This window comes from Salminus brasiliensis, chromosome 12 (assembly GCF_030463535.1).
Source record: "Salminus brasiliensis chromosome 12, fSalBra1.hap2, whole genome shotgun sequence".
Taxonomy (NCBI): Eukaryota; Metazoa; Chordata; class Actinopteri; order Characiformes; family Bryconidae; genus Salminus; species Salminus brasiliensis.
The window spans coordinates 4902783-4925282 of NC_132889.1; the positions used below are offsets into that span (position 1 = coordinate 4902783).

The 22500-nt window shown below is 42.1% G+C and overlaps 2 protein-coding genes across 2 annotated transcripts in view; one reads left to right on the top strand and one right to left on the bottom strand.

Moving 5' to 3' along the window:
- mettl22 (methyltransferase 22, Kin17 lysine) overlaps nt 1-22500 on the bottom strand; it is a 24876-nt gene that overhangs the window by 1378 nt on the left and 998 nt on the right. The window contains exons 2-10 of the mRNA XM_072693871.1: nt 18915-19037; nt 13687-13929; nt 12594-12634; nt 12365-12509; nt 4609-4680; nt 4425-4481; nt 4204-4284; nt 3076-3178; nt 2326-2494 (exon numbers count right to left, since the gene is read on the bottom strand). Coding sequence (XP_072549972.1) covers nt 2326-2494; nt 3076-3178; nt 4204-4284; nt 4425-4481; nt 4609-4680; nt 12365-12509; nt 12594-12634; nt 13687-13929; nt 18915-19020 — 1017 coding nt within the window. The 5' untranslated portion in view covers nt 19021-19037. The remainder of the gene's footprint in view (nt 1-2325; nt 2495-3075; nt 3179-4203; nt 4285-4424; nt 4482-4608; nt 4681-12364; nt 12510-12593; nt 12635-13686; nt 13930-18914; nt 19038-22500) is intronic.
- Nucleotides 17500-22500, top strand: part of LOC140574143 (transmembrane protein 114) — a 30138-nt gene continuing 25137 nt past the window's right edge. The window contains exon 1 of the mRNA XM_072693872.1: nt 17500-17562. The gene's annotated coding sequence lies outside the window, so the exon portion shown is untranslated. The remainder of the gene's footprint in view (nt 17563-22500) is intronic.

A 22500-nucleotide genomic window follows, 5' to 3' on the forward strand; every position in this document is an offset into this window, starting at 1 on the left:
CTGGCTGTCTGTTTAGCCCCCAAAATAACCTAGATGTTTTTTGTGCTTTCCTACACACAGTGTGTGTTCTGCTATATGGCGTGTCATCCTGCTGGGAGGTGGCAGTAGGGAAGTTCAATGGTAAAATGTTAAACATATTAATAGTCAATAATTCTGTATACATGCATACATCATATTTCTTTCAATAAGTAGCCTAAAGAATTCACTTAGACGAGGCAAGCGGCTTCTCTTTGTGGGATTTGAGCATGTAACTTATATCTATGGAAGACTACTTTATCCGTTTTAATCCAGATCAGAACTGTGGGATTATTTTGAGACTACTGGTTAGAGGACAGCTGGTATAGAGGGATTATTACTATGGGATTATTTTGTAACAATGCTTTATTTAAGTTGGTTAAGTGGGGCCGGTGGTCTAAGTATGATGGGATTATTCTGGAGATTACTTAGGCAGTGTTAAGTCTAGTTAGCTGGACATTCGCTACTGAACCATGGGATTATTGTGGATATGAATAAATCTTGGTTTAGGTCTGATTAGAGGGCAGTTGGTGGAAGTATGATGGGATTATTATGGAGATTAATAAAGCAGTGTTCAGGTCTGGTTAGCTGGATAGTCTGGTCTGAACCATGGGACTATTCTGGAGATTAATAAATATGGGTCTAGGTCTGGATAGAGGACAGTTGGTCTAGAGCCAAAGCTTTTTTTGTAGATTAACAACCTTTTATTTAGGTTAGTTTGTGGGACAGTTGGTAAAAGATTACTCTGGAGATCTGGGTTTAGGTCTGGTTCTAGGGACAGTTGGTGTAACACTTTGGCGTTATTCCGGAGATGAACACATCTGGGTTTAAGTCTATTTAGAGGGCAGTTGGTGTAGAACCATGGGGTTATTTTGGAGATTAACAACATTTAGGTTGGTTGATGGAAGAGTTGGTAGATGTATGATCATGATGAATCTGGGTTTAGGTTGTTATGGGACAGTTGATATAGTACTATGGGATTAGTCTGTAGACTATCAAGGCTTTTTTAAGTTGGTAAATGGGTCATCGTATATAAGTATGGTGAGATTATTATGGACACTAATAAGGCAATGTTTAGGTCTGATTAGCAGGACAGTTGTTGTAAAACCATGGTTTTGTAGACTAATCTAAGGCTTTATTTAGGTAAGTTTGAACAGTTGGTAAAAGTTTATTCTGGAGATGAATAAATCTGGGTTTAGGCCTGGTTAGAGGGCAGTTGGAGTAGAACCATGGGGTTATTTCGGAGATTAACAACATTTAGGTTGGTTGATGGAACAGTTGGTAGATGTATGATGGGATTATTCTGAAGATTAATAAATCTGGGTTTAAGCCTGGATAGAGTATAGTTAGTATAGTACTATGGGATAATTTGGGAGATTATCAACATGTTACAGTTGGTGGAAGTATGATGGGATTATTGTGGAGATTAATAAAGCAGTGTTCAGGTCCGGTTAGCGGGATAGTCTGGTCTGAACCATGGGATTATTCTGAAGATTGATAAATCTGGGTCTAGGTCTTGTTGTAGGACAGCTGATATAGTACTATGGGATTAGTCTGTAGACTAACAAGGCTTTTTTAGGTTGGCATCGGTTTTAGGTTCGGATACAAGTATGGTGAGATTATTATGGACACTAATAAGGCAGTGTTTAGGTCTGGTTAGCCGGACAGTTGGTACAGAACCATGGGTTTTTGTAGTCTAATAAGGCTTTATTTAGGTTAGTTTGTGGGTCAGTTGGTAGAAGATTATTTTATACTGATAAATAAAGCAGTGTTTAGGTCTGGTTAGCAGGACAGTTGGTGTAAAACTATGGGATTATTCCAGAGATGAATAAATCTGGGTTAAGGTCTTGTTAGAGGACAGTATAGTACTATTGTATTATTCTGTAGATGACGTGCATCACGTATGATGGGATTATTATGGACACTAATAAGGCAGTGTTTGAGTCTGGTTAGCAGGACAGTTGGTATACATTTATGAGATTATTCTGGAGATGAATCAGGCTGTATTTAGGATCGATTAAAGAATAGATGGTATTGAACCTTGTGATTTATTTCTAGATTAGCAGTATGGGAGGTCTCTGTTTGCTTAGCTGTATGGGATCATACCTGTATAGAACTATGGGATTATTTTGAAGATCTATTAGCCTCTCTTGAGGTCTGGCTGGAATGGGTCTAAAATGTGAGGTCAATAGCAGAGCAGATCTACGCAAACTGTTGTCCGTTTGTAGCTGTTCTGCAAGCATTGACCGTTCATAATGAATGATGCATTCATATGTGGTTGCACAGATCAGCACATGAAGACAAACGCACCAGCTGGTCCACTCGCTCATACTGGAAGAACTGGGGGAAGGAGCACGGCACAGGTGACACGGTAAACTTCATCTTTCCGTCGGTCATGTCTCCCAGCTGCTCCAGACAGTGGCGGAAGTGATCGTAAGCCTCGCAGGTCATGTCCATGTGGCGGAGGGTGAAGTTCAGTCTGCAGGGGGCATCACACACACACACACACACACACACACACACACACACACACACACAAATCCAGATAAAGCACATTCCACCAAATTATGTTGGAGAAGACCCTGGATATGAGTCTGGATATATGGAGAAGAGCCTTGTTACTGTCATTTTGCTGTACTGTTTATATTTAATGTCAATACTTAAAAAATGCTTAATGTTTCAGAAATGATCAGTGCAAAATCACAAAATGCCTTAAATCACCCCCAGCGAAAAATGCGACTTCTAAGGCTCAACACCAGGCCAATTTTAAAAACATTGGGGCCAAGAGTTTGTGGACACAGCTCTACTGGCCAAACATACTGGACAAGCTATTGGGCAAACGTTGTTTGGTACCCTACATTTCAGCCTTTCAAAAGTTTGTGGACGAGGCTCTATTAGCCAAACGTATTAGATGAGCTTTTGCCTGAAACATCTTTTGAGCAACAAAAGATGTTTGTGAACACAGTTCTACCTCCCTTGGCACCTACATCACAGCATCATACTGGCAGGAACTGCCCTCTCTAGTTATGATTGTTGCTGCTCTGGTTAACTTGTCTTTACCGTTTCTCGATGCTGAAGTAGGTTGTGCTGGGCTTCCGCAGGTTGCTGGTAATTCGGTACAGAGCTCGGAAGAGGGCATCAGTAAGATCATCATCATAACACACTGGAACAGAAGAGCACAGTAGTATCCTGTTCAGTCAAACAAGGTAATCTGATGCAATATTCCCGAATGGAAAGTCTGCGGCAGCATTATGGTGCTCTTCGAGAGTCCAGGTTTAAAAGCCAGCAGTTACAGGATGAACAACAGGTTCTTACACTAATCCACAGATTGAAGTTCCCTAAAAATCTATCATGCAGTTTTCCTGTATTTACATATCCGGTATTTAGCAGACTTACAAAAGTGCTTCACTGTTTACTCAAGAAAAACCTCAGCTAGTTTTAATAGACTAAAAATTATAAGATCCCTCTAATCTTAGACTCTAAACACAAGTCAATATGGAGATTATAATACTCTACTCTTCACCCAAGTCCTCTCAGAAGAGGAGGGTCTTCAGTCTGGGTTTGAGGTCAGCGAGCGCTGGACTCTGCTGTTCGGACACCCAGGGGAAGCTCGTTCCACCACTTCGGTGCAGGACAGAAAAAAGCCTGGACGCTCGTTTTCCGTGGATCTTAAAGGATGGCGGGTCGAGCCGAGCCATACTTGAAGCTCAAAGGGGTCTTGGTGCAGGGGTCTTTGACCATTGCCAAAAGCCGATCTGCACCAAGAGCCCTTCGAGCTTCAAGTACGGCTTCAAGCTGTATCTTGCTGACATGGTTTCTGACACTGTATGACAACAAACTGTTATCTAGAACAGTGGCAATATGATGCTAAACCTCAAAAAACAACCTATAATCAACGCAATGGGTCAAAGTAACCATATGCTAAGCTTTACTCTCATGACTATCAGCTCATTGTGGTTTTTCATGTAACCCTGTGATGGCGGACCCACCACCGGAGTCATGTTTACCCCTGCGTGTTCAGTTATACAGCAATATTTAAAAAAAGGCCCAAACTGGGTTGTTGTAAACAAGCAAAATAAACACACAACCAGATGTACGAACCCCCGACTGCACCCTTAAACACCATCCGAGTTCCATCCGAAGTGATCCCAGGAGAAAGGCCTCAATTCCTTCTCTCTGATTACTCACCATCTGCCGCGATCACCAAAGTGGTGGAGTCATGCAGGTCCGCCACCTCCTCCTCGCTCCAGCTGAACTCCGCGTCTGCATCTGGGGAGCGTACAGTCATTAAAACCTTACACAAGGCTAATCGGCAGCCTGACATTTAAGTGCCTGTTCAACTGTACGCCTCAACAGAACAACGGAAAACCTTTAGAGCAGCACGCGGGCGTCCACCCGTGTCCTCCTACCTGTGAGGAAATCGTCAGCAGTCCAGTCCAGCTGCCGCACCTTCACACCACGCTCGGCTGGAGCAAAAAAAAAAAAAGAGCAGTGAAATGTGTGGAAAATTCTTTCAGCATGGAAAGCTGTGATTTGACATTAGCAGACACCCACGCCTGCGTGCGCACACAACAATATGGCATTAACGCTTACCTGAAGGCTCAATATAACGGCTGTTCAAAGACACATTTCTCTGACACATGTCGAGGAGGTCTTCGCCAACATCTGTAGAACAAGGCAGCAGACTGAGAAGACTGTATGGAAATCAGATATCAGATCACTACTGATTGCTTTAGATCAAAGTCAAAATGTCTTTTGTGGGCTGATGCCAATTTCTAATATTGTTATAAATATATCAACATGCAAACTCCACCCTGACACCCCATTAGCATTGCAGAGCAATACAACTTTTATATTATGATTATAAAGGCAGTAAAGTTAATAGGATGAAGATATTTCAGTGCAGTAGCCAGAGGCGAGGACAGGGAGCTGACTCGCAACTTTACTCAGATTTAAGACTTCCAGACTTCCAGCCAGAGTGGATAAAACTTTATAAGACTATATAAAAAATGATAATGATAATAAAAATATGTTTTTAAATAGACTCAGATTTGACATGGAATCGTAGAGACCTGAGACTTGACTTGGACTCAAGGCTCAGAGATTTGACAGACTTGAAAAGACTCCAGACTTAACTCAGACTCACAGAGACTTAAGACCTGACACTGACTCGCAGAGACTTAAGACCTGACTCTGACTCGCAGAGACTTAAGATCTGACTCTGACTCGCAGAGACTTAAGACCTGACTCTGACTCGCAGAGACTGGACTCGAGATTCAACTCAAACTCACCAAAATCTGAGACCTGACTCAGACTCTCAAAGATTTGAGACTTGTCTGAGACTCAAGAACACCCTCGAGTCGGACTTGCAGAGACTTGAGACTCAACTTGGACTTGCAGAGACTTGCAGTGATATGACCTGGACTCAGACTTGCAGAGACTTGCAGTGATATGACCTGGACTCAGACTTGCAGAGACTTGAGACTCACCTTGGACTTGCAGAGACTTGCAGTGATATGACCTGGACTCAGACTCGCAGAGACTTGTGATACGACTCCGACTCACACAGACTCGAGACTTGGACTCGAACACCCTAGAGACTTTACTCAGACTCACACTTCAGAGACTCGGGACTTGACCTGAACTCGCACCCAGAAACACGACCCAAGGCTTGACTCGGACTCGCAATCAGACTGATTTCGACTGACCTGAAGCAAAGCAGTAATCCAGGGTCTACTAAAGAATCAGCTTCTCTGGAGTACAGTAGATACAGAGTAAACCTCAGTTTATAATCAGTCAGATCTGAACATACTTGACTCAGACTTGCAAAGACTCCAGACTTAACTCCGAGTCGCAGAGACTTAAGACTTGACTCTGACTTGCAGAGACTTAAGACTTGACTCTGACTTGCAGAGACTCAAGATCCAACTCTCAAAGATTAGAGACTTAAAAGACCCTCGAGTCGGGCTTGCAGAGACTTGAGACTCAACTTGGACTTGCAGAGACTTGCAGTGATATGACTTGGACTCGCAGAGACCTGAGACTCGAGACTTGACCTGAACTCACACCCAGAAACTCAACCCAATACCTGACTCGGACTCGCAATCAGACTGACTCAGACTTACCTGAAGCAAGACAGTAATCCAGGGTCTACTAAAGAATCAGCTTCTCTGAAGTACAGTACATACAGAGTAAACCTCAGTTTATAACCAGTCAGATCTGAACATCTGATCAATTCAGACTTCTTGAAGCAATTATCCGCCAAAACCGGTGTGATGCCGATGCGATGTCCTTGTGCGTCCCATCCCTATATGTATATGTATGTTATTTCTTGTAGACTGTCCTGTAGATGGAGCGAAACAAAAGCCCAAACTAAGTTTCTAATAGGGTGTACGTCACAAAATTAACACCATCTTATCTAATCTAATAGACATGGGACATCAGCACTGGAGGTCTGCTCAAATAAAAATAATGATACCCATTAACAAAATGGACCTCAGTACTCGGAAAATAGGATGAACTAATTAGGTCCTTATTCCGCGAGACAGCTTATGCAACACTTCATGTAACGAACAGCAAATAAGTGCCGCATAAAAAGGTACATAATTACAGTTTTTATTTATGATAAGCCGGCAGATTAGAGAAGAGACTGGCTCACAGAGCATCAAATGGGCAATGTGGGAAAGATACAGGTACAGCTACTACATGAAGAGCACTGGGCTTCGAAAGTAAATGCGATTCACTACCTGAGATGAGACTCTGTACATTTTGTACTGTACTTCAGTATTTCTGTCACTTACTACTTTTTTACTTATACATATTTTTTAAAGAAAAATCTGTACTTTCCTACTCACACACTTTCTAAACATGCTTATTACCAAGGATGCACAGATCTGATACTAGGATCGGGTATCGGTCCCACTATCAACAAAATTAGCTGCATTGATTCCTGCACCAACAGTATTCTATAAACGTCCTGAGCCCAGCCCAGCGAACACTGTGCGGTCCAGCTAAATTATTATATTTATATTTAACGACAAATAAACAGAAATTGGGTTCATTTATATGTGTCCATTTTTTTATATTTAGTTTAACAAAGTTAGTAAAGTAACGTTTTCGTCAATCCTGACGCCTTAATTCTCTCCCACATGGTGAGGTTTATGGTTTATTAATATAGCAATGGTATCCGATTGGTATCGGCCGATATGCAAAATGTATGTATCAGTATTGGAAGAGAAAATGTTGAATCTGTGTGTCCCTACTTATTACTCCATCACTTCTATTCAAGCACATAACCATCAATTCATCCCTATGTTTGTGGTTCATGTAGACTGTCCTGTGAATGTAGCTAAACAAAAGCCCATATATGCACATAACCAAGCTCCCAAACATTGGCAAAATGTTCATTAGTACAGAATTGGTTAATTAGTTATGCTATAATAATTCCTAGTTAATGGATGTCCTGCCAGTATCATTCCCAAAAGCAGGCTTACTGGAAGGCCTTTCATCTCAGAGGTTCCTCGTGATTGGCTAAAAGGATTGGCAATTATTTTACAACTAGTAAACTCATCACATTGGACGGGTCCAAGCTAATTTACACACACCAACAAAGGCACACAGTTTCCCATGCAGAAATGAGACAATGGTGGTCAGATCTGAGAAACTGGAAAGTAAGTGCAGTCTAACACGTAGGGAAAGCCATTACGCAGCTGTCTGTTCAGCTCGGCTGTTCAGAGGAGAGTGCTTGAAGGTAATGGTTGAGGACAATGTTTTCACACCATACCTCAACCTCTCCTCCAGGTTCAAAATGACAAGGTAATAAAGAACTGCTCTAAAACCTCATAAAGCGTTGAGTACAAAAACAAAGGGGTGTGCTGTCTACCTTTTATAGCCGAGTTTTGAAAAGGCTGAGATGGATAAGTAGGAAGGATGGTAGGTTGGGAAGTAGGTAGGTATGTCACTCTGTCGATAGGTAGGCAGGTCAGTTGATAGATGGGTAGGTAGTTATGTAGGCAGATCGGTAGGCAGGCTGTTCTGGCAGTAGGCAAGTCGGTAGATAGGTAGGTAGGTAGGATAATAGGTTGGTAAGTCAGTAGATGGGTTGGTCGGTAGGTAGATAGCCAGGTCAGTTGTTAGATGGGTAGATAGTTATGTAGGCAGGTCGGTAGGTAGATAGGGTGGTAGATTGGTAGGTCGGTAGATGGACAGATAGCTGGGTGGGTTGGCAGGCAGGTAGGTGGGTGTGTAGACAGGTAGGAAGATAAGTAGGTAGGTCAGTAGATGGGTACGTAGTTAAGCAAGCAAGTCGGTAGGTAGGCTGGTCTGTCAGTAGGTTGGTAACCAGGCAGGTCACTAAGTAGATAGGCAAGTCGGTAGATAGGTAGGTGGGGTGGTACATTGGTAGTTCAGTAGATGGTAGGTAGGTGGGTTGGTAGGCAGGAAGGTGGGTGTGTAGACAGGTAGGAAGATAAGTAGGTAGGTTGGTAGATGGGTACGTAGTTAGGTAGGCAAGTAGGTAGGATAGGCTGGTCTGTCAGTAGGTTGGTAACCAGGCAGGTCTATCAGTAGGTGTGCAAGTCGGTAGATAGGTAGGTAGGGTGGTGGATTGGTAGGTCAGTAGATGGATAGGCAGGCAGGTCCGTAGATGGGTACATTGTCAGTACATGGGTCTGTCAGTATGTTGGCAAACAGGCAGGGCATTAGATAGGTAAGCAAGTTGGTAGATATAGGGTGGTAGATTGGTAGGTCAGTAGATGGATAGGTAGGTAGGTCGTTTGGAAAGCAGGTAGGAATATAGATAGGTAGGTTGGTGGGGTGGATGGGTATGTAGTTAGGTAAGCAAGTCGGTAGGTAGGCTGGTCTGTCAGTAGGTTGGTAAACAGTGAGATCACTAGGTAGGTAGGTAGGCAGGCAAGTCGGCAGATAGGTAGGTAGGGTGGTAGCTAGGCTGGTCAGTTAGATGGTAGGTAGTTATCTTGGCAGGTCGGTAGATAGGCAGGTAGGTCAGTTGGTAGGTAGGAAGGTGGGGTAGATGGGTACATAGGTAGGCATGTAAGTCTGTAGACCGGTAGGTAGGGTGGCAGATTGGTAGGTCAGTAGATGGACAGGTAGGTAGGTTGGTTGGTAGGCAGGTAGGTAGGTCAGTAGATGGGTACGCTGTTTGGTAGGCAAGTTGGTACGTAGGCTGTTCTGTCAGTGGGTTGATAATCAGGCAGGTCACTAGACAGGCAGGTAGGTAGAGTGGTGGGTCAATAGTAAGTAGGTTGAGAGGTCGGTTGTTAGATATCTGGGTAGGTAGATATGGGGTTGGTCAATATGTTGAAGAGTAGAGTGTCAACAGAGTGTTAGCTAAATGTGAGCTACTCTAGCAGATGATAAACGTTGCCCCAACATTGCCGGCAAGTGAGATGCATAAGATAAGATAGTCCTTTATTAAGATAAGATAGTCCTTTATTAGTCCCGCAGTGGGGAAATTCATGTTTGCATGATGCAAACAGTACATAGGAAATTAACTGCACATGCATAGGTATGGTAAAAAAAAATAATGACCCATTAGTGCTAAAACTAGTCAAGCTTAGATGACCAAATGACTGAACATCAAATCTAAAAGCCAGCTCTTCAAAATGAACCCTTTACGCAGAAAAGTCCAAAACAAATGCTTTCCAAAGCCATCGATAATCCATCACAACAGCCAGAAAGCTCTCGTCAGTTCGAAAAAGATGCAGGGGTGAAGAGGAGTGAAGGGGGATGATAAAAGGAGCTGAGGCCTATCAGTCGGGAGATCAGCTTGAAGTGCAGCCTCTTGGTAATGATGGTAATGACAACCGCGACACCACCCACTCACTCTAGCAGACCAGCAATCAGCGGGCCTCCTGGTTTTCCCCCTGAGCTAACTCACTCCAATCTCAAATCAATGCCTTCTCCTCTTGGTCCGACAGCTGCATTAAGATAAGTCTTCTTCCAGAGAGCATGTCGTGAGGCAAACAACATCCGTCTACACGCTACAGTCAGAAGAATGTACACTGCTGCGCCGATACGGTCACTGAAAATGAAGGAGGAACGTGCAATGATGTTGGATAAAATCAACGGCACTAGCAGGCCTCCTGGTGATACCTTTAGTAACGGTAGATAGACAGGTAGGTAGGTATGTAGATGAATAGAAATCACTCTATTCAGGACGGTAGAGTATCTGAATAGTGGTTTATAAGAATCTGTGGCTACTGATGTTTGTAGTTTGGTATTTACATGAACTGTGATAAATATTAAGTATCACGAAAAAGTTTAAATATCGTGATATAGTATTTTCTCCATATCGCCCAGCCCTAGTTCAAACCATCTAAAAACCACTAAACACACAAAAATGCAGCAGCGATATGTACATTCACTGTTTTTTGTGAATGTACACAATCCACAATTTTAACAGGGTTTAGATGAGAAATTACATTATTATTATATTTAAATAATAATAATAATAATAACAAATAAGGGAAATGTGTTTTTTCATGACATGGAAAAAAAAAATGACCTAACAAATCTGGCAGATTGGTCAAGCTCACACACAGATGCACACAGTGTACTGGACTGACACCTTAATACTGGCACTGCGTAGGTGTGTTTGTCTGTATGTTTGATGTGCTAGACTGTTCAGAGGAAAGTGCCTCGAAGATAATGGCTGAGGACATTGCTTCCACACCCATCCCCCCCGACCAACGCTCCTAGTTTCAAAATTACGAGGCAATATTCGCTACAAGATCAGCTCCAAGTCCAATAAAGCCTCGACTAGACAAGACACGGACAGGCACAAATATGTGCTACATTTACGAGAGAACTACAACAGACCTAAACGCTCTGCCCAGTAGATAAGAAAAGAGTTCAATTTCATGCACGCAGGCGGGCTGTAAACAGCTCCGGGGCTGACTGGAGTCTTCACAGATGCCCTCAGGATATTATTTTAAAGCTTCTGCTTCAAAGGAAGATACGAATCAACAGGGCAGACGATCAAGAGCTGGACAGAATAAAAGAAATCAGATTAGAGTCTCTCTTTCCGACACTCTTAAAATAGCTCTTCATTTATATCTATGTATTCATTTATTCATATACTCCACTTATTTACATACACACTCCTTCTAATATATGCATTCACATCTTGAGGTTGCACCTATTGCTGCCACAGATGTGCAAATGCGCACACACACACAGCTTGTCTAGTCCCTGTAGAGGAGTACTGCTAATAGAATAGGACTCTCTGGAGCAGATCAACATGAACCTGCTGAAACCATGCTGCCTAATGCGAGGAGAGGTATGCAAAAGAGGTATAAGGACCCCAGCTGTGGAGCAGTGGAAATGTGTTCTCTGGAGTGATGGTTGAGTGGTGATCCTTCAACATCCTGACCTCACTATCGCTCTTGTCGCTGAAAGCAATCAAATCCTCAAGGCAATGCTCCTCTAAAATCTAGTAGAAGACCTTCCCTGGATGGTAGTTTTTAATACCCTTGATTTCGGAAGAAAAAAATTAACAATCAGGTGTCCCAAAACTTTTGTCCATATAGTGTAAAATGAAAGGGAGTCTTTAGACAGAACAGTAAGATGCACTAAGTATAAAAAAAATTATTAAATAGCTCTGTACCAAGTTAACAAGATATATGAGGAAAGTGACGGATCCCCCGCTCTGATACCTCACGAACGAACGCCTGTGCCGGCCAGGAGAAAGCGCCATCTACCCTCCCAGACAGAGCATGACCAATTACGCTCTCTCAGGCTCCGACTGCTTATGGCGAAGCAGCATGACCAAAACTTAAATGATAAATGATCATACAAAAATGATTCACGTGCATCATTTGTTTTACCACCCCGTCACACCAACTAGTTTTCACTAAAAACCAATAATGAACAGTTATTAAAGTTGGTAAATGACATCAGAAGGAGGAAGTGACATCATTTAAGCCTTTGAAGCAGCCCGTAACAAAGAAGGCAAGTTGTGGTGTTTGTTTACATTGTTAATTTGTTGCTGAGCAATGCTGATGGGGTCTGTCAAGCTCAACCCATCCACCCCATCACGCAAAAAAAGATAGCTAAACATTTTTTGCTGTTGTTTGTAAATCAAAACCAAAATACTCTATTAATGCAAATTTACCATCTCGTCATAAAGGATTTAATGCCTGAGGTGGGGAAATAGGATTTTTGGTAAAGGTATCTTACATGCTGCGGATTCATGCATTCACTGTATTTTTTAAAACCTACTCTGTGTGATCTGATGAAACTTGAGATGTCATGATTTCCTAAATCGAATCATTGTGAGGTTAGAGATTCACACCCCAACAAACAAACAAACAAACAAACAAACGTGCACCTGTGCAGTAGACCATTTTGGCGACGCTGGCTGTGACAATGCTTGTTAGGCCTGTTCCTGCTCCCAGCTCCAAGACCGTCGCTTCTCGGAAAACATCCGGGTGTGAGAGAATGAAATCAGACAGCAGGAAAGCTCCCCGCCAGATCTGCCGAGCAGAGCCACAATGACATCAGAAAACGGAGCAGCATGGATCGTTAAACCGCAAGTTAATGGAGACGTGTGCACTTACTTGCTTTCCAACATCGTCCAGCGGCGTAGCCATTGTGTGCTCTGTGTGAAGTACATGAATATAATGGTAAGTATCCAGAATGACAAGTACCTAATATCCGGTAAACACTCTCAGCCTCAGAGGAACCCAGTCCTAGACTAAACAGGATTTCTTCAGAGAAAGGAAAAAATAGCCAAGAGGGGTTTGATGGAGCTCAGAACTAGCCCTAGATTTAATCTGTGTCTGGAAAAGCTTCCCTGCAGGACTTACACTCACACTTTAAGTCTCATCACGGACTAAATTTGATCTACACAGTATGGACAAAAGTATTGGGACACACCTTGTGACCACTGAATTCAGGGATTTTTTTAGTTATTCAGGCCCCATTCTAAAGAGGTTCTAAAGAGCTCACTGAACTCCAGCATGGTTCTGTATATAATAGGAGACACCGCTGCAACAACAACAAATCAGCTGCTGAAATTTCCTCCCTCCTAGATCTTCAACCATCAGCTGTGAGTGGTATTACTGAACAGTGGAAGCGTTTAGGAAACACGGAGAGCAGCTCAGCCACCAGGTGTCCGATTACGTAAAGTTACAGAGCGGGGTCAGGTCTGCTGTTAGAGCTGCAAAGGGGAAGCAGCTACATATTAATGCCTATGGGTTTAAAAAGGGATGTCATATAAGCTCCTGTTGGTGTAATGTGTAGGTGTCCCAATACTTTTGTCCATATATAGTGTATGACCGACCAGTTCTACATGCACTACCATTTAAAGGTTGAAAACAGTTTTTAATAATTTGCAGCAATCAAATCCTCACAGCAATTTTCCAAAATCTAATAGAAAGCCTTCTTTCCTGAACAGTAGAGACAGTTACTCCAACAAAAGCAGCATAATCTTTTTTAATACCCTTAATTGTCCCAATACTTTTGTCCACATAGTGTAGGAGTGTAGGTGTCTTGCCCAATGACTTTTACTGGTGTAGTGTGGTGGGCTTGCCTGGTTTGGGTGGTGTTAAACTGTAGTTACATGGACAACAATGCAAACCGGCTGAGTTTAAAGAATGAGCAACTCCTAAATTCTGAGAGTGAGGAATGCAAGTCTGGACCATCCCTCACCTATCTTGATGAGGTCCTTTGCACACCCTTCCTCTTCCGCCTCATCTTCCTCATCGTCATCGCTGACGGTCTCTCCGGCCTGGCTAAGAATGACTGGATGGACCTTCTCGCGGTCGCACACTGCATGTTTGGGCTTCCTCGCCACATCCAGGTCTCCGTCATCATCCAGCAAAGTGTTTTTCTCAGATTCCTGAACTTCCTCCTGCTCTCCATCCTGCAGAATCCTGAACTTTGACACGAAGACTGGACACGGACATGCAGAGCAGTCATGTGATGAAGGTTAGAATGGGATCTATCAATTGTAGTACTGATCAATGTTTAGTCTATACCAGTGTACTGTACACCGATCAGCCATAACATTAGTACATTAGTGAAGTGAATAATACTGATTATCTTCATCTACTGGGGCTTCATCTGTCAGGAGGTGGGATCTACATACTAGGCAGTAAGTGAACAGTCAGTTCACTGAAGCAGGAAGAATGAGCAAGCATAAGAATCTGAGACACGTTGACTGTGATGTCTAAACGACTGGAGGGTCAGGAAGGACAACCGGTCAGTGGTACCCAAGATCTTGGCACCAGATACCTTGTGGACTTCATGCCTCAAATGGTCAGATCTGTTGTGGTGGCACAAGAGGGACCTACTCAATATTAGTGGTGTTAATGTTATGGCTGATTGGTGTATACCAGGACTGCATATGTGCATTAGGGGAATAATTACAGAAAGTAATTAGTCCTTGTTGCAGTGTTAAAAACAATGCTACGCTATGCTACATGGCTCCTGTGAGCCATCGCAGTGCTGTAAACCAGCCAATCAAAGCAGAGCTTATCATTTTTTCATCATTTCCACAAGCCTGCTGTAAAAGGACAATCAGAGTTAGAATAACAGGGTGGTAAAAGACTTAAAATATCCATTAAATGGTGAATTTTAGCTGATAATTGTTTTTAATGGAGATAAAAAGTCATGCAGATTTTCTTGTAAAAGGAACCCGTGACTTGGTTGAGTTGGTTTTATTGGGTTTCTGGCACAGGCACTCTTCACACTGCTGCAGCAGTGCCGCGCTAGAACGAGTGTCAGGAGATTCGCAAGTTAATTACACTGAAGTGAGGCCCCCCATGACAGAGAGTGTCATATAAAGAAGTTGAGACTTACAGTGACTTATAAATGTTATTAAAGAGCAAGTCTGGGCCTATCTGGTATCATCCCGTCGAAAGCATTCGCGCTTTTCCGGTCTGAATCTACTGACATAAAATCATAGGCGAGGAGTCACTAGTTCTGGGTCATCAGTTCCTTTCACTCAAGCACATTTTGATAGGTTTGCATCTGCTCCAGTCGAGCTGTAGGAAAGGAATCCAGTCTGGAAGTCCCAATCCTGTCTTTTTTTTTTTTTTTTCCCCAACTGTCCCTGAGTATTGGCCAATACTAATCTGATATTTGTTTTTCTATATAAAATGCAGCCACACAATCGAGATGGAAACATACACTGTCTTAGGACTATGAGATAATCTGGACAGATCTGCTGCCAGTGGAGCTGGTACATTGCACAAAGTGGATTGATGGAAAAGGTGGACAACTTCAAGGTGGAATTCCTCAGCATAGCCTCAAACCACCACCTACAAGGTTAAGGACTTGGACATAATTGGGTCTGCCAACAGGACAATGACCCCAAACACACATCAAAGCAGGTTGAGGCATGGATAAAGCACAGGTTTGTGTTAAAGCCCCTGGGAGCACGTTCTGATATATTGAATTTTGTAGATCATACTAAACTTGTGTGTTCAGTGTAGCGTTCAGTAGAGCTTAACTAGAAAACACAAAGCAGAAATCTGATCAAACACTCCTCAAAGATCACAAAATGCACCCCTCAGACTGGGTGATGGGATGGTTAGGTGCTGTGCCAGTAGGGCGGGATTTGTGGGGGTGGGTGGGTCTCATAAGGTATTGCGCTGCTTTAGGGCCTCCCTTCTGTCCTGGCTCCCAGCTATTCAATTCCGCGGTGAAGTGAGGAGGGGCGACGGGCGCTGGACAGAAGGGACGACGGGGCACGCAGGGCTCCAGCTTCCAAGGACGCTCAGACTCAAATGGACAGGGCGGAGCCTCATGATTGGTCAGCCACTTTTAGGACCGCCCATTCCACACAGAGAAGAGAGCACTACTACTGTTGAAACACAGCAGACCTTTCTTTGACATTGGGAAGAGGTCCATCAGGCATACTTTGTACATTTACATTCGGGGGCCCTAAGGAGCCAGATTTACTTAATTAGAAAGAAAACTAGGCACTCACAGGCCTTTACAGCTTAAAGTTTTTGAAATGACCATCCTGACCTCAACACATTTCTATTTTCTACTGAAGATGTGCTTCATTTTCTCATTTAAGGAAACCACTGAAAGCCCAATCCTGCCATGGCTTTCATGTCCATGATGAGCGTATGTCAACGATCGACCACGACCAGAAAAAGACTAATACGGCACTCAGTCTCTGACTGCCAGACTGTGGCTTCATGCAAACAATTTCCACTTGAGATGAAGATGAGGAGCGATAGCAACCAAGGATCATGTTGCTATATACGGTTTTATATAATTGCATGACAACCACTCGATCAGAGAATTCATACCATCCAGGGAGCTGCGGCAAATTTTCTCTCTAATAACAGAAGCATTTATGGAACCGCACTGGAGAAATGCAGGCAGCTTTAACGCTGCCTGCTGCACTGAACTCAATAACCTTAATGCAGACAGATCACAGAACGAAACCAACAGATTCCACTGAGATTGAGCACTGGTGCACTACTCTGAAGGTCACTCCATTCGCACATGTGCAGGGTAAGCATACAGTTGCAGTGGAAACTGCAAACGCCGTCTTCAAATCCCACCCTCCAAATATTTTCATAAAGCTGGTCCTGAAACACAGGCCTGAAAAGGTCCAGTTTAGTTTTTAATCAGAACAGAATCCCAACACTTCTGTGGAGCGATGAAACAAAACTGGACCTTAAGGAGGGTCGGTTGGATCAGCAGTATGGCTGGGGAAGGAAGAATCAAGCATATGCCAAAAAGAGCACCCTTTCTTCTGTCAAGGTGAAGCTCTGATTTGCTTCCGTTGGCACTGGGAGGGAAGGCAAGATGGATACAATAAAGAGTCATGAAAACGTAAGCTGAAACCTGGGCCTGGGACCTTCCTGGCACCTGGGACTTTTCTGGGACCTGGGACCTTCCAACAGCACAATGATCCCAAGCCTTGGTTTCAGAAGAAGTCCTGAAAGATTCTGGAGTGGTCCCCACAGTCACCTTACTCGAACCCCATAGAAAACCTTTGGTAGGATTTGAATTTCAATGCAGCGGCAAGGAATATCAGTGAACTGGAGGCCACTGCCCAAGAGGGACATGCTAAGGTTCCTCAGGAACGCTGCCAGGAGCTGGTGTCTGGCTGTGCCTTGCGTTATTACATCCACTTACTGGTGATTTGCTGAACTTACACTTACGGGTAACAATAAAATGTAGACATTATTTTTGTAAGTGTGGTTCTGAGATGCTTAGAACGTTCTGGTACTAATTCGGAAACACCAACCAGCATTCACAGGCTGTAGGACACTGTTCTGGGTGAGGTTCAATTTTGGACAAGGACACCGCATGATCCATTTTTGTGCAACACCTGTAAATGAATGCTATATTTTGATTTGCTATTCTTTCGATTTCTCTGAACAGTTCTGGCGCCTTCTATCAACATCGGGCGCACTGCCCCAACAGCTGACAGCTGACTGGACAGTGCCAAAAAGCAAAACGAGGCATATGCTCAGCAGAGCCGAGGTGCGAAACAGGACCTGCAGAGTAAAACAAAACAGACCACTGCGAGACCATAGGCGATAGGAGTCATTTTCTGTGAGTCATTTCTGCTTTGGCTTATCTATCCAACAACGTCCTCATGTGATATGAGGAGGATGTTATTTGAGTGCTCGAGTGGAGCGCGTAGGCTCTGGCTTTGTGTAGGAAAGATGAAGCCTACCCTTCTGAATTATCTAGGACACAAAATTGAGCCCAAATTCCCTTAAGTGGTGGAAAGCTTTGGTGAGACATAAAGGAGAACAAGCACAATATAACTAGCTGTCTAACACTCATTAGCGGTGCAGCAATTCAACTCAAAAGTGACACGCAGGGGAACAAAGAGGCTTGGAATTAAGCACCAAGGATGGCAAGGGTTATTAGACAGGGCAGTGCTATTACTGTGGATCACACTTACGCAAAACTCCTTGGCCTCTTAGCATTTAAGCAAAATTATGCAGCATTTTTACCTTAAAATAACAGCTTCAAAACTACAATGTCGCTCCACTAATGTGTAATTGAGAAAACAGCATCTCCGGTCGTGACTCCGGGATCAGCTGTGGTGAAGTGGACAGGAAAATGTTCAAGACAACTGCATGAATCTGTAAAATCCTATAATATTACTCTACCGTCTTAGTTCACATGCTTCTTTCACTTTCAGTGACAGTCTGGTATCTTTCAGCTTGTCCAGAAATGCATGTGTAAAGCGTGTCCTTTAGGGTCTGACGGTAGGGGGAGCCCAAGAGCAAGAAATACCAATTCTCGCATAATGCTGCTTTAAAGGAACACTCCTAAATCGTACAGCACATTTGTCTTGTTATCTTTTGTACATCCACGGTAAAATGATGTTATACGGTGGTAAAACATACTATTTCTTCTAAATAAATAAAAAACAGAACATTTAAATAAAAAGAAAAACTGTCTATGCTCCCATTTGGAGTCGGTCCTGTCAGTGGGAGATTCCTGGTGAAGCCACCGCCATCCGTGGCTGGACGTCCTAGAGAACATAACTGGATGACCTTCTCTATCCCCCGCTGTTGCTTAGTACCATGCAGGACAGCACAACAAGCTGTTAGCTGATGTAACAGAATCAGTAGTTAGAGTTCTCCTCCAAGCGTGTTCAACGGCAGTGCATTAACAGCTGGCCTTTATCCTTCCGGCAGCAGTGGCAACTTAAACAGGGAGTCTTAACTAGGGGGCGGGAATGGGCAAAGATAAAACTGTGGAGACAACTGAGGCAAAAAATCCAAAAACCTTCTTAAGAATGAGTTCGGAAATACCAGTTCGAATCCAAAGCCAGTAAAATTCTGCTAATTAATGAATTCAGTTAATTGCGTTACAGTGATGTGATGTACTGAGATGGCTGAAGGACGCATGAACAAACAACCCCAGACGACCCCCCCTCCCCTTACCTGGCTGTCCGACGCTATTGAGTCGAATCATGAGATGACGAGCATTTGGCAGCAAAAGGTGCACATCTGAGAGCACGGTGTCACTCTGGAAGGTGACCTGATCCATGGCCACCCCTGCATGTCCTTGTTCAAAACAAACAAACAAAGTTAATTACATTTAAAAACAACTATAAAATATATATCACTTGAATCTCTGAAATGGAAAAAAAAAACTAAAAAAAACAAAATAAAAACAATATGAACTTTTATAAGGTCAATTTGGGCGTATTCTATTGGTCGATTCATTAGAAAATGTCTACACAAGCTAAAGGGCAGCTGGCATTTTCAAAGAACATAAAAAAGAATAAATCGAGTATTTGATATGACAGCGATGATGCACAGTTAATCATCTCTTGAGGCTACAACTGTTTTTTGACCCGTAAAGAACGAATGGTCTTCGCTGGTTCATTCCAATGACTGTATAAAACATGGCCGCCGTGGTTCCATTCCCCTCCGTTCTACAGAAATGAAGCCAAAATCATCCGCAATGTTGTCAAATTTGCAACCAGAGTAAACGCAGTGCAACGCAGTAAAGACCAGAGGCGAAGCTAGACCCCTCCACTTCTCCCAGACCACCTTCACTGAGTTTCCAGCGCAGCCTAAACGATCAGTAGCAAAGCTTAGATTCTTTCATTCTTTCACTGGACCCCCAGTTTGCCCAGTAAGTGTAACGTTTTAACAGTAAAAGAGCAGCTCATGCATTTTATTAAGAACCCATTTCCATTTTCTACAGATTACAGAATCTGTCTGCCGCTGAGACGTACCGAAGCTACTACGATCCAGGTTAACCCCCGAGCTGCTGCCCCAAAAGAGTCAGCACATTAAGAGAAGAAATATAATATTTGAAACAGTACTTGGACTCCAGACCAGAAAATACATTTGGAGAGAGCGCTTTACCGAGACCGAAGAAGTCCAGGATGTCTACCTATGCTAATGTTAGCTGGTTTGCTAAAAAGAGCTTTATATATAGAGTATATGTTAATGTTAATGTCTTAGCTAAATTCACCACACTACACATAATGGCATTTTAACTAGCTAGTTGCCTGACAGCTCGACTACAACTCAGCTACAACATGTAATGAACAGGTGTAATGACGACCAGTCTCTTCCAGCCAAGGCTGTCGATCACATCAGTAACCCTGTGTAACCCCGCCTTCTTACAATACAGCAAAATAAGGGTTAAACTGATTTCTGGGGGAAACTAATTTTAGCACAGGGGAAAATAAAAGAATTTGGAGACACTGGAGATGGAAAGACAGTTTAGAGGAGGCAAACGAGATGAAAGATGGGCTGTTTTGTCATTGAAATGAGATGGGCGGAGCTACACATCCTACTGCAACCTGTGCAGGCTTCACTTTGGGCTGCACTGCCCATGTTTTGTACAGTCACTGGTTTATTCCAGGGCTTAAAGGAATAATATGTTGGGAAAAAAAGAAAGAAATTAGCATAATTTATCACTGACCCCAGACGCAGTTGGTCAACCAAGCCTCATTTTGTATCTGAAGTTTGCTTCTTTTTTAGTTTCGAATGACAAATTCGAGGCTAATCTCGCTAAAAAACACTGGACTTAGACTGTCACCAATCTTGTCTACGTAAATACACTCCCAAAAGCATCTCTCGACTCAGTTGAAACTCATCCAGATATCCAATGGCTTTATACAGATGAATTAATGTTGTTCAGAACTTAATTTAACTTAATTAACTATTCCACAGAGCTAAACGGTGGTAATCTGTACAGATGATACTCCAGTTCTTATTTCAGGTGGGTTTCTTTTAAAGAAAATATAAATTGATGGCTAATATAAATTGATTCAACAGATTTATAAAGCAAATAAATAAAGATGTTGGGTGTGAATTTGCAGAGAGAATATTGGTGACAGTCTGAATCCAGTGCTTGTTTGCAATGTTAGCCTAGCATCTGGAGTCAAAGATCAATTGTGTCCATTTGATTTTACTCAGAACTATTCCTATATAATTGTTAACTACTTCCATCTACAGGTTATTTAGAGTAGTAATGTGTCATTTTACTCATTAGGTCATCATAGGAAAGCCAATCCACAGGGTGGCTACTTTAGCATAGCCCACACGCAGGTGTTTCCGCTCATTTAAGACTATTTGGACAGTGGTATATTCTGTAGTCCACATACTGTAATCAGCTGTACTATTTTATTTAGATATTTTTATTTATTGTCAGCTCGGTGTTGATGGATAGTTGTTGTTTTTGCAGTGTACTCACTAAATGACATTAAAACATTTATAGTTAGTGATGTTTAACTCAAATAAATGAGGCTTTTTCAGGCTGTCACTAAATCGTTTGTATGACCCCCTTAAGTATCACGCTAGAAAAACAACATTTAAAGACTTCTCTTAACATTCTCTAGATTTTATAAATCACACCCTCAATTTATTAAATTGTTCCCTTAAATTTCATCAAATGAATAAATCAGTCCTACAATTAAATACATTTTCCTGTGATTTAACCATCTGTTCGCTCAATTCAATAAAATCATTCCTTCAATTTAATAACTTGTTCCCATGATTTAACAATGAATTGAATGTGCCCTTGATTTAATAATAATAAAAAATAATAATAATAATCCCCCAAAAATCCATTCTTTCAATTTAAAACATCATTCCCTGAAATTTCATCAAATGAATACTTCCCATTATTTAACAATCCTTTCAGTCAAATTAATAAATTGTTCTCAATTTAACAACCTGTGCCTTCAAATTACTAAAGCACCCCTTAACTTAATGAATCAGTCCTTCAATTTAAAAACACATTCCCTTAATTTATTCAATTCTTTCCATGATTTAGGAAATTGCTCCCTTGATTTAACAATCTGTCCATAACGTACTCTGTTCTCTTTAATTTAAAAATCTGTTCTCCTAATTTAATAAATTATTTCTATTATTTATTAAATCATTCCCTTGATTTTACAACTTGTTCGGTCAAAATAATAAAGCGTTTCCTTGATTGAACAACCTGTCCTCAAATTAATAATTTGTTCTTTAAAAGCACAAATCTGTTCTCTCAATTTAAATGAATGAATTAATTAAATAAGTTCTTCCCATGATTTAATAAATCGTTCCCTCGATTTAACAACCTGTACGGGAATTAGTAGGTTTGTCTTTGTCTAATTTAATAAATGTTTTCCATTATTTAATAAATCATTCTCTCGATTTTGATATCTTGAAAAATAATAATGCGTTCCTTTGATTTAACAACCTGTCCTCAATTGAATCATTTGTTCTTTTAATTAAAAAATTCTCTAAAAATAATAAATAGTTCCTATGGTTTAACAATCATCCCAGTCACATTAATCAAGTGTTTCCTTAACTGAAAAAATTCTCTACAATTTCCTGAGTTTACGTAAAGCCTCCTCTCTAAATTGAGGGAACGGTTTGTGTCTCTAAATATTAAAGGTAAAGGTAAAGGTGCACGTATTTGTCACTGTACAGTGAAATGTGTCCTCCGCATTTAACCCATCTGGTAGTGAACACACACTCACACACACACGTGTTAGGGGCAGTGAGTACACACACA